Below are 10,942 nucleotides of genomic sequence, written 5' to 3' on the forward strand. Positions count from 1 at the left end.
CACCGAAGCGTCCCATGTGCCAAAGCCAACGATATCGGGGACATCTCTACTGGCTGAGTTGTCAGTCTGATCCCCTTCACATGCCTACCAAAACTCACCATCACACAGCACCCCCAAACTCCCCCCTCGCCGTCCTGTCCACGCCATGTACCTGTTGGCGGGTCCACCCCGGCGGGGTTTTCGGCGTCTGCGGAGCGCGGCGCCGCTGCAGCCAGCGGGAGAGGAAGTAGCCCCCGAAGCCGAAGAGGACGAAGGCGGTGCAGATGGCGAGGGAGCCGGCTACGACGCCGGGCGGCGGGTCGGGCTTGGTGGTGGCGTTGGTGGTGGCAGGCGTGAGGTTGTCGTTGCGGCTGTGGGAGCTGTGTGGAAGGTTGTTGGTGTTGTCGTTGGGTTCCATGTCTGAAGGTGCGGTGTTGCTCGATTTGTGGATGAAGGATGAGTACGGGCCAGATGATTGAGAGGGCACTGGTGTTTGGTGTTCTGGAAGGAGGACATGACGGGAGCTAAGGCTTTATGGGCTTCCGTCGCTCGTGAGGTCCACGTTTTGGCCATGTGTTGGGTGGCAGCCAATGTCGCGGGTTCGGGTTGTGGTTTCTTTGACGGGGAGGAGTCGCTGTTGGGGGAATCTCGCCTGGGAGCTGGAGAGTGTCTTTCATGGCGGGAAGTTTTGTGAGCTGCAATGTCTCAATTACACGGACTCGGAGGTGATAGCTCACTGAAAGCCCTGAGCAAACAAGTTGACGGTCTGAGGAGGGCACTGAGAGGCGACGCACATTGATATCGGTGGAGCGAAGAGTAAGTAATGATTTGTGATGTTTTATTTACATTCTATGTGATTAAACATTAGGAAACCCAATGATGACAGCGCGTTCCCAGCTCTTGGTCGGTGCTGATTTAATCCCCTTTCACCACAGCACACACACAGAAGGCGGCTTCGCCCTGAATATAACCATCATTTCTCAGGTCTCGTTAGTAGGTACGTGTGCCCCATAAGACGTGTAATCTTTTCTCCTTTACGCGTTAAAATCAATAGCGCCGTGGCGCGTGCATGCAGAAACATGGGGATCGTCTGATAATCAGTCGTCGTCTATAAAAGAAAAAGGAAAAAGAGAAGCTTCATGATTGAAGCGCGGGAGTGGGCGTGGGTTCTCCGTCGGGGTACTTTCTGGTTGACCAATAGCCGTCGTCGTAGCTGTGAGTCCAGTACCCGTCGTTGTAGGTGGTGGTAAACGTCGGGATGGGAGAGGGGGAGGTGGTTACGCTGACGATGCTGGTGAGCAAGGTTGACGGGAGAAGAGGCGTGGTCGTCTCTTGGGCCCAGGTGGTCGGGGCGGCAGTATCATCGGGCTGGGTAGTGGGCAAGCTGCTCATGCTGGTGGACGGGCTGGGTGTCCAAGCAGGGGATGATGAGGTAGTTGGTGTCGAAACTGACGATGTCGAGTTGATGGATGGTGTTGGGGCAGGGGGTGGGATTTCTGCTGCCGATGTCGCGGGAGCTGACGTTGGGATGATCGGGGTCTCTGTCCATGGAGGAGGCACAACAACGATGGGCGTAGAAGACACGACTGGCGATGAAGAAACCTCGAGAGCGCTGCTGCTGGGAATGCTTGGTTGGGCAAAGGTCGTCGTGGGTGAAGAGGACACAGGGGCCTCAGATGTGTAAGTGGACGGTGCAGCGGGAGGCGTAGAAGGGTCGACGGATGTAATCGGTGCCGGGCTAGAGCTTGGTTCCACGGTGCTCGACAGTTCATAAGTTGTCGAGAAGGATGAGCGTGATGGCAAAGGGGTGCTTGAGGCCGGCGCGGATGGCTGGGGGGTGCTTGACGCTAAGTAAGATGACTGAGAGACCTCCGATGATGGTGAAGGCTGAGAAGTGCTCGGCAAGACAGACGACGGCTGAGGAGTCTCTGATGAGAACGAGGGCTCGGCAGACGGCGAGGGAGCAGGTTCAGGAGTGCTGGATGAAGGTGACGATGGCTCAGGAGCTTCTGATGAAGGCAACGGCTGGGGGGCGTCTGATGATGAGACTGGTGGCTCGGGGGCAGCCGCGCTTGACGGAGGAGCAGCTGGCGGCGGTGTTGTTGTTGGTGGTATTGATGTTGGCTCAGGGGCAGGCTTCTGGGTCGGGGTGATGGTCACAGTCGTCGGAGCGTCTGTCCCATCAACGTTGACCACGATGATGGACGTGGTCGTTGTCGTCTGTACTGCAGACGAGATCTGAGTGACGGGGTTACTGGCACTCTCGGTAACGGTCACCTGGGCCGGTTCCTTGGTGATGGTGACGACATCGGGAGAGCCGGTGCTGGGACTTCCCTCGACGTTGACGACGGAATATGACTTTGCTGGCTTATCTCGGGGATGAAGCAGGAAGTCGAGGATGGGGAAAGCGTTTGCTGTCGTGGATAGGGACAGGAGCAGGGTGAGGGAGGCAGGAGGATGCATCTTGATGATGATCAAGAGGCAGCAAACAGCCACTGCTGCTGCTGTTAGGTGTCTGGAGTGCTGCTGCTGCTCTGCTGGTTGAAGCTCTCAATTGGCAGATGCAGACAGGCGGGAGGACGGGAACAGACAGATAGACAGGACGCACGGTGGATGGAGAAGCGGCTGCCGATCGATCACGGAAGAGGATCTGGCGTCAATGTATGACAGAAAACTGGAGAAGCAGAAGGGAAGGGGACAGGACGGGAGAAGAAGCAAACATGGGAGCGGGAGCCATTGTGGTTTTACTGCGGTGCACTAGCAAACGCAGATGGCTGGAGACACTTGTCGGATGGTTGCTCACAGGGCCAGGGGCGATAAAAAGGGACCACACGCAAGAAAAGCTGGCGATGGAAATGTTGGTGGTTGGGACGCAACTCTGGTGGTGGTGGTGGTGGTTTCTTGTTCCAAGGCGGTTTGGAGCGAATCCAGGGTCACCAGGGGTAATTCCACCAGTGCTGCTGGTTGGCCAGGGGTCTCTGTCCACTGTAGGCGGGGGTGGCCCGTGAAGCCACGCGCTGGCTGGGACGGAAGGTGGGAAGAGAGGCGCCACAGAGCCAGGCACAGGCTTGAAAGGATGGGGGCCACGGGGGGGACACAGGGGGCGAGCACGCAAGACAGCGCTGGCTGGATCGGTTAGTCTGCCGAGGCGGGTGCGGGCTGGCCAATGAGAGGCGGCGGGAGACGGTTTCCCAGCCACCGCGTTCTCGACGGATGCTGCTGCTCGGCTGAACAGGAGTGTCTAGGCCTTGGAAGAAGACGGAATAACGTCCCACAAGTCAGGGAGATGGCGGACGCAAGAGTGAAACGTGAACCTAGTGACGGCAGATGCGTAGTCGCAGTGGACTGGGTGCATATTGTGAGCATTGAATCTTCAGAATGAAAATGGTGGATTCTCGAGGTGTGTTCCTGGATGCTGACATAAACATCATGATGTGGGGTGGATAACATAAGCATGTATTCGATTAAGTAAGGTGGCCGGGCTTAACTCGAGAATGACCAGTCGACCTCAACCAGGAACCGGCGATGACCGGTGGCTGTGCACAGAGCAGCGCCACAGCAGACTGTGGCTTGCCCCCTGCCCAGCGTCACGAACATGTCGCCTCTTTGCTCCCTCGTTCTTCTCGCAATGTTCTCGCCCACTGTCTGAGCATCTGCAAGCAATCCTCCGTGCATTGACTGGCCCAAGCTTGCATCAGCGCATCGTTGAACGGTTCGTTGATCATGCTTGACCTGCAACGGCGGTGCAGCACCTCACAAGGCAGATTCTTGTCTCCTCTGGTCTGTCCGCAGCGAAAGATCACCAAACACATCACTGCCATGATGATTCAACAACCATGCCTCACAGAGTCACAAACACGCGTATTCCACCACCAAAAACCAACAACGACAACGTTCTGGCTGTGCAACGCCTCTCCGCCAGATTACGCACGTCTGTGGCGCTTCAGCAGCTCGGCAGGGTTCGACAAGGGCGGGGTGGCTCGTGCGAGGAAACAATTGGTGATGTTTGTGGAGCGGGAGCTGCAGCCCAAGGCCGCGCCGAGAGCTCGGTTTGGTTTTCTCAATGACGTTGGGCCCTTTCACTGCTTTTTTTGCTCGGCGCGTGCCTACTAAGCCACCCTCCACCACCACTGGGCGCTACCTCGCACCTCGTCATCCATGTCTCTGTCTAAAATGGCCCAATAATGCTGCCTGATGAAGCTTACTCGACGGGCCCTCAGCTCATCGTCTAATCCCCGTAAGGCGCTGCTTCCATTCGAGCCGTTTCCTCCCCCGTCGCGTTTTGATTCGGGGCCGGACCAACAGAAGAGAGCGGACCCCGTCTCGTGGAAGGAGTGGAAGCGGGAAGGAAGCCTCTCCCAAGTCCCAACATCCCAACACGCAATTACTCTTACCATTACCTACCTTACACCTTATTAGGTAGCTTACCTTATTCACAGCCACGCACGCCGGGTCCGTCGCCTTCGCCTCGCATCCTATCCTGCAGACGGATGGTTCAAGACCTTAAATAAAGCCGCCCAGCATCCCCAAGAGCTTGCCAAAGCCGTGTTTCCGATTCCTTTACACATCTCACATATCCTCCGCCTACGAACACTCGCAGCTTTTCTGTGCCCCGCAATCATCACCACTACCCCGCCCTACGTGACGCAACTTTCCCGCATTCCAGCAGCATTCCACCTGCCGATTCTCCCGACATCGCCAATTCGGCTCCTTTGAACTCTACGCGTCGCATCGAAATATCCATGTCCTATCCAGGCCAGCACGGCTACGGCGCCCGTAAGTTCCACCCTCCCGCCAATGTCCTCAGCCATCGCCTAACCACCAGACCAGAGCCGCACGGCGGGGGCTACGGCCAGTACCCTCCCCAGGGAGGTTACGGCGGCTACCCTCCTCAGGGCGGCCAATATCCTCCCCCTCAGCAGGGCGGCTACTATCAACAACCACCTCCCGGCCAATATCCTCCTCAAGGTGGCCACTACCCCCCTCAGGGCCCTCCGCCGGGCCAGTACCCTCCACAGGGCGGATACCCGCCTCAAGGCGGCGGCTACGGCGCACCGCCCCCGATCCCCCCGTCGCCCTACGGCGGCCACTCGCCTGCTCCCGGCGGCTACGGCGCACCCCCCGGCCCGCCCCCGAACCAGTCCTACGGCGCTCCCCCGCCTCAGAACTACGGCCCCCCGACGCCCGCCTCCGTCGGCTACGGCCCGCCGCAGATCATCAACTGGGACGCCACGCCCGACGCGACGGCCGCCCGCAATGCCATGAAGGGCTTCGGCACCGACGAGAAGACGCTCATCCGCTGCCTCGCCACCAAGGACCCCCTGCAGATCCTGGCCATCAGGGACGCCTTCCAGCGGAACTTCAGGCGTGACCTCGAGACGGACATCAAGAAGGAGACGAGCAGCTGGTTCCAGAAAGGCATGGTGTCCGTCGCGCGCGGCCCGCTGCGCTCCGACATCTACAACCTGTTCGAAGCCATGGACGGGCTCGGCACGAAGGAGAGCGTGCTCAACGACGTGCTGCTTGGCCGCTCTAATGCGGACATGCAGGCCATCAAGAGCGCCTACCAGCAGACCTTCAAGCGCCGCCTTGAGGACGACGTCAAGGGCGACCTGAGCATGAAGACGGAAAGGCATTTCCTCATCGTCCTCGGCGCCAACCGCGCGGAGGACTCGGCGCCAGTGATTCCCCAGCAGGTCGACCAGGACGTCATGGACCTGTACCGCGCCACCGAGGGCAAGATCGGCACGGACGAGATGCTGGTGTGCAGCATTCTCAGCACGCGCAACGACAACCAGATCCGCGCCATCAACCAGGCCTACGAGCAAAAGTTCAGGAGGAAACTGGAGGACGTCATCAAAAAGGTAAGTCTACATAACTCCCCCAGTTTGTGTTTTTTATCAGCGGAATCCTAATGCTGACCAGGACGAACAGGAGTTCTCTGGCCACATGGAGGACGCGCTCCTCTTCCAACTCCGCCACGCCGTGGACAAGTACATGCACGCCGCCAAGCTCCTCGAGGACTCGATGGCCGGCCTCGGCACCAAGGACCACTTGCTCGTCGCGCGCGTCGTGCGCTTCCACTGGGACAAGAACTTCCTGGCCAACGTCAAGGGGGCGTACCAGGCCAAGTACAACCGCAGCCTGGCGAGCAGGATCAAGGGCGAGACGAGCGGCGACTACCAGCGGCTCATGCTGGCGTGTATTGGCGAGCAGATCTAAGTGCGTGTTGGCGTGTGTGACGACTGGATACGGCTGATACCCCCGGGAACTGGAAGTATGGATGGACGAAATGACCTGGCATGAGACTGGGATGGAATGGGATACTTATGGAGCGGCTGTGCAGACAGTCGTTTGATGAATGGGTTTGGTTTACGACTTTGCGGGACGTCTGGGTATGGCCAGTATGCTTACCAATAGCTATTTCCGTAATGATGATGCTGGGCTTGGTCCAGAATAATGCTTCGCGCTTACTGGGAGCCATAAACTTCTGTTTCTCCGGTGCAGCGACATCTTCGAGACGATGGAGCCATGCAGATACAGTTGCCAGAAGACGATTGAGACCCGCGTGAAAGCAATGCCAGGCAAACAGGTCATTGACGCGCAACCGGAGAAGGCCAATTTTGCATGTACGACGCGTCGAATAGCGCCCCAAATTGTAGTCTTTATTAAGCTCTGCCAAAATACATCTAAAAATACAGACTTTCAAGGCGTGTCCATTTCCGGACACATCGACTTAGAGAACCATTTTGATTGGGTGCATTGCTCGCTTGTGCCGCAGGTCTCCCTGCTCTTCTCCAATAGGGCCTTCCATGGATTATGTAAAGGTTTAAATGTGCAGGCCCGTGCTGCCTTAGGTCCGCTCCTGCCGACTTGCTTATAGCGCCTGCTCTTTCCTGGACGCTCTATAACGCCCCGCTTTTCTATAACATTTGACGCTAATAAGTTTTTTCTACCTAATTAGCAAGAGCCCCCCCCCCTCTTGTAGCGCTCCTAACTTAGCCTTCTTCACCACTTCGACTGGACCCCCTTCCTTGCCCGCGCGCCGCACCCACCCACTCAACGCGACGTGCTTCTCACGACGATCTTCTTTGCGGTGACGGACGTTGATTGCTACCGCGTTGAACAACAATTGCGACGCGTCAAATCGTGATAATTATTCTGCTGCGTCTGCACGGCCAGGTGCAATCGGTCCTCGACCTGTGACCGTCCTGCAGCGAGTACTTTGGTGCGGTGACATCCAACGCACCTCGATCTCGTGTCAGTCACGTGGTACCACCACCAGGACCTACATCACCAGCTTCACCTCCAGCCAAGAAGGCAACCCCGCCTCGGCCAGTCTCTCGCCAATGGCATCGACCATGGCGCAGAGCGCGCAGCTGCCTCAATACGCCCCGCAACAGAACGGCTCTCGTCCGGGGAGCGCAGCATCACACACCCAGAACCGTGCAGGCGCATCTTCAAATTCACCACCCAACTTCCCGTATGCGCCGCAGCAACAGCCATCTGCTCCAACACCGCCGCCGCCTGCGCCAAAGCAAACGCCAGTGTCTGTTCCGGTGCCAGGACAGCCGGCGGTGAATGGGAATCCGGCGGCGGCTGGAGAGCCGCCAAAGATCTCGTCTGATGTGCCCAAACCTGTGCAGGAGTCGGCCTCTCCTGCCTTGAGCAACGGCCAACCGCCTGTATCGGAGGAGATTGCAAAGTCGCAGAAGTTCTCGGAGGACTACACGAAGCTGTGCACACTCATTGCCGAGTGTGACGAGGATGCAGTCCGTCGAGCAGTCAGAGACAACTTTGAAAAGTGTCTTCTGGGCTCCCACTACCACATGGCATTCATCGTACGTATACCATCGATGATTCGATCTTCCAGTGTTTTAGCAACATGCTGACAATACCCAGATGAACGTCGCCATGCACCGTGCAGACAATGGCATCTTGAAACGAGCTATCAGGGACTTTGGCCAACGCATAGTCTCGGAAGGAAAGGCCGACTTGGTCGGCTGGATGAAGCCGGCAGACCTGGACGAGCTCGCGGATAACATCCTCGGCAAGGCCAGCGACCAGTTCCTCGACAAGGCTCTCGTCACGCGGCTGCCCAAGATCGAAGCCCGGCGCCTCGTTAATGCCCTCGCCCGGGCAAATCGCCTGGGGTACGACGCCAACGACATTGTCGAGAACGAGCACGTTATCCCTCCCGCTCCCGCCCAGAGCTCGATGCAGAGGCCGCCTGCACCCGGCCCGCCTCCGCCTCCACCGCCGGCGGCGGCAGCGGCTCGGCCAGTTGGCTTCCATCAGCCCATGACGCCGGCGTCCATTCAAGCAGCCGCACCACCCCCTCACAGGGTGAATCCCATGAATGTGGTTGTGCCCAAGGCGCCCGAGAATATGGATAGGCCGGAGTGCACCTTCTGCCATCGCATCTTTGGAAACGTTGAATCGTGGACTCATGTACGTTCCCTGCCCTAATTACTACCCCAAAGCGCCTCTAACTCTCTCTATAGCATGTCAAGAAGAGATTGTGCCTGAGACCACTTGTTGCCCTCGGCAATAGCGATCATCTTCTTCTCTGCCCCCATTGCGGCCAGTCATTCAACGGACACGCGGGACTTCAGTACCACATGATGAATAAGGTCTGCGGCGACTTTGGCCCGGTTTCCAAGGAGATGGTCCAGAATGTCAAGACCATCCCAGGAGCTGCTGCCTCGTCCTACTCCGCTCCCGGGGCTCCAGGAATGGTTTCGAAGAAGCGCCCACATGTTGAATACTACACAGCCTCCCAAAGTCAAAGTCCAGCACCCAGCCAAGTCCCCCAGGTGCAGACTCCCCAGCACCAGTCCATGTCCCAAGGCCCGACATCCCAAGTCCCGACATCGACACCCCAATCATCGTTCCCCAGCAGCAACCAACCGGCTCCCCTCGGGACCCCCCGTGCGAAAGATATGGCCCATCTCACGGGGCCCCAGATCGAGGCTCTTCTCTCGGAGCTCAGACGAGCCGAAGAGGATTTCAAATTCAAGATCGCCGATGCGAAGAAGCTCGGCCTCACGGAGGAGGACACCACCAAGAAGCTCACAAGCTTGCGCAACTCCTTCGCCTGCAAGCAGAGCACCATCCGCAAAAAGTATGGCATCAAGCTTCGGGAGCGCCGCGGCCGCGCCGAGATGGAAGCCGAGCGGGAGACGATGGGTTACGGCTCGACTCCCCGCATGGGCACCCCGGCCTCCTCCGACAGACACGCGGACAAGCGCGCGCGCGTCAACGGCGCCGGGGACGCGAGCATCACACAGTCGCAGGAGCCGCCTTCGCAGAGCACGCCGATCAAGCAGGTTGCTGTGGCCGATATAGGCGGCGGGTTGACGGGGTCGAACGCGACGGCGGCAACGGAGGACCCGACGACGGCGTCGCAGCCGCCGCGGTCGTCGCAGCCGACGTCGTCGTTCCAGCAGGGCAATTACCGCGTGCAGACGTACGAGCCCGCCAAGAAGACATCGCCGACGAAGGGACCAGGCGGGACTATGACGGCGCAGGAGCTCCTGCGGCAGATGAACGGTCCCATTGAGATCGATAGCAGCAGCAGTAGCTCTGAGAGTGAGTCATCGGATTCGGACTCGGACTCTGGCACAGAAGAGGATGGGGACGGCCCGGGGCTCAGGGCTGAGCAGCGATGAGTAGATTCCAAGGACGGCGTGCGACGATGCCGGGGGTGGGTTGTTCACATGATGGGAGCAGGGGCGTTTTTTCAACCGAACTGTAGGAGTCGGGATGCATCTGTTTTCTTGCCGGGTAGGCGGCGGCGTTTATGCATTCGACAAAGCATTGAGCATTGGGAGGACCAGTTATCAGGGGTTTCTTTTTGATTTTTTTTATCATCATCCATCATCCATCTTGCATGTTTGCAGGTTTGCAGTTTTTACCCGGACGTCCCCAAGAGAAGGAGGTCCCTGCGAGTTGCGCGGCAGTGGTCTGGACCCTTAGCATAGTGATATACTTTTTGCAGAGCAGGACAAAAAACAAGATTAGAGGAGACCTTTATCCGCGTTGTTTGCGCATGCGAGGTGATGTGTGATCGTCAGTGATGCAGGGTCGGCATGTTTATGGGGGTGGGTTGGAGTTGCATGAGCTCTGATCGCCCCTCCTTCGCCGGACGTCGGAGGGAGCCTTGCGTTTGACATGCCGAAATGACGGGAGTTGGCATGTGGTTCTTTATATCCTCCGATGACTCAGAGCCGATTGGAAGTTTTTGAGGGAAGCATTGTGTTTCTGGAATCATCGCCGGCGAGCGTTGGGAAAATGGAATCCTTGAGCCTAAATCTGAGCCTAAGATCGGAGAATTCTTTATGATTTGATCTGATGGACGGGGCAATGGCAGATACAGCAGAGAGAGCGCGGGAGGCACGGATGAGGAATAACACAATGCACGGATACGTAGAGAGAGCCCAGTAGGAGTAAGACGGTTTGGATGTGTAAATGTCAGTTAGCTGGGTTGCGATCGGACGGTGCTGAGCAGGGGTGGTTTCAGTGTCAGTTCAACCGCGCGGATAGTGGTGGCGCCCCGGCAGGAAGCCTGTGTGCTATTTGCATTTTGTAGTCCGGCGGATGGGATATTTGATATGTGGCATTGGCACTGGCACTGGCGGGTGACAGAGGTGCATTAACTCGAGTGGACGGACGTTGGAGTTGAGGCGGGTTGTGACTGCGGTGATGGTTGTGTGTCGGAGGGGACTGATAGCAGTACTATGTAAGTTCCAGGCTCTGGAATGTATGGAACGGGGGGGATTTGGCTGGTAGAGTGTAGGATCATCATGAGGTTCGGGGAGCTTGGGGAGGTTTTGTGCAGAGGGTGAGGTGATGTGATGCTTATGTGAACCCCGCGCCGAGGGGACATCCCGGCTTTTGAGATGAGGGTGGTGAGTGAGATGGGAGGGTGTCCCGCGTGCCGTGTGTGCGTGCTTGACGGGGG

At 58.0% G+C, this 10,942-nt stretch overlaps 4 protein-coding genes across 4 annotated transcripts; 2 read left to right on the top strand and 2 right to left on the bottom strand.

The window, feature by feature from the left end:
• Nucleotides 1–100: 100 nt before the first annotated feature.
• On the bottom strand, nucleotides 101–397 carry GCG54_00005097 (uncharacterized protein; the record flags this gene model as incomplete). Its single annotated transcript, XM_045405129.1, has 1 exon — nucleotides 101–397. One exon carries the CDS (start codon nucleotides 395–397, stop codon nucleotides 101–103), a length of 297 nt encoding a protein of 98 aa, XP_045264893.1.
• A 719-nt stretch (nucleotides 398–1,116) lies between these two features.
• On the bottom strand, nucleotides 1,117–2,442 carry GCG54_00005098 (uncharacterized protein; the record flags this gene model as incomplete). The annotated part of the gene is made up of 1 exon (XM_045405130.1): nucleotides 1,117–2,442. One exon carries the CDS (start codon nucleotides 2,440–2,442, stop codon nucleotides 1,117–1,119), a length of 1,326 nt encoding a protein of 441 aa, XP_045264894.1.
• A 2,279-nt stretch (nucleotides 2,443–4,721) lies between these two features.
• Nucleotides 4,722–6,201, top strand: GCG54_00005099 (Annexin A7; the record flags this gene model as incomplete). Its single annotated transcript, XM_045405131.1, has 3 exons — nucleotides 4,722–4,755; nucleotides 4,810–5,843; nucleotides 5,905–6,201. The coding sequence occupies 3 exons, from the start codon at nucleotides 4,722–4,724 to the stop codon at nucleotides 6,199–6,201; spliced, it is 1,365 nt and encodes a 454-aa protein (XP_045264895.1).
• A 1,139-nt stretch (nucleotides 6,202–7,340) lies between these two features.
• Nucleotides 7,341–9,650, top strand: GCG54_00005100 (uncharacterized protein; the record flags this gene model as incomplete). Its single annotated transcript, XM_045405132.1, has 3 exons — nucleotides 7,341–7,820; nucleotides 7,882–8,430; nucleotides 8,484–9,650. 3 exons carry the CDS (start codon nucleotides 7,341–7,343, stop codon nucleotides 9,648–9,650), a joined length of 2,196 nt encoding a protein of 731 aa, XP_045264896.1.
• Between the last annotated feature and the right edge of the window lie 1,292 nt (nucleotides 9,651–10,942).

This window comes from Colletotrichum gloeosporioides (assembly GCF_011800055.1).
Source record: "Colletotrichum gloeosporioides strain Lc1 chromosome Unknown consensus_40, whole genome shotgun sequence".
Lineage (NCBI taxonomy): Eukaryota > Fungi > Ascomycota > Sordariomycetes > Glomerellales > Glomerellaceae > Colletotrichum > Colletotrichum gloeosporioides.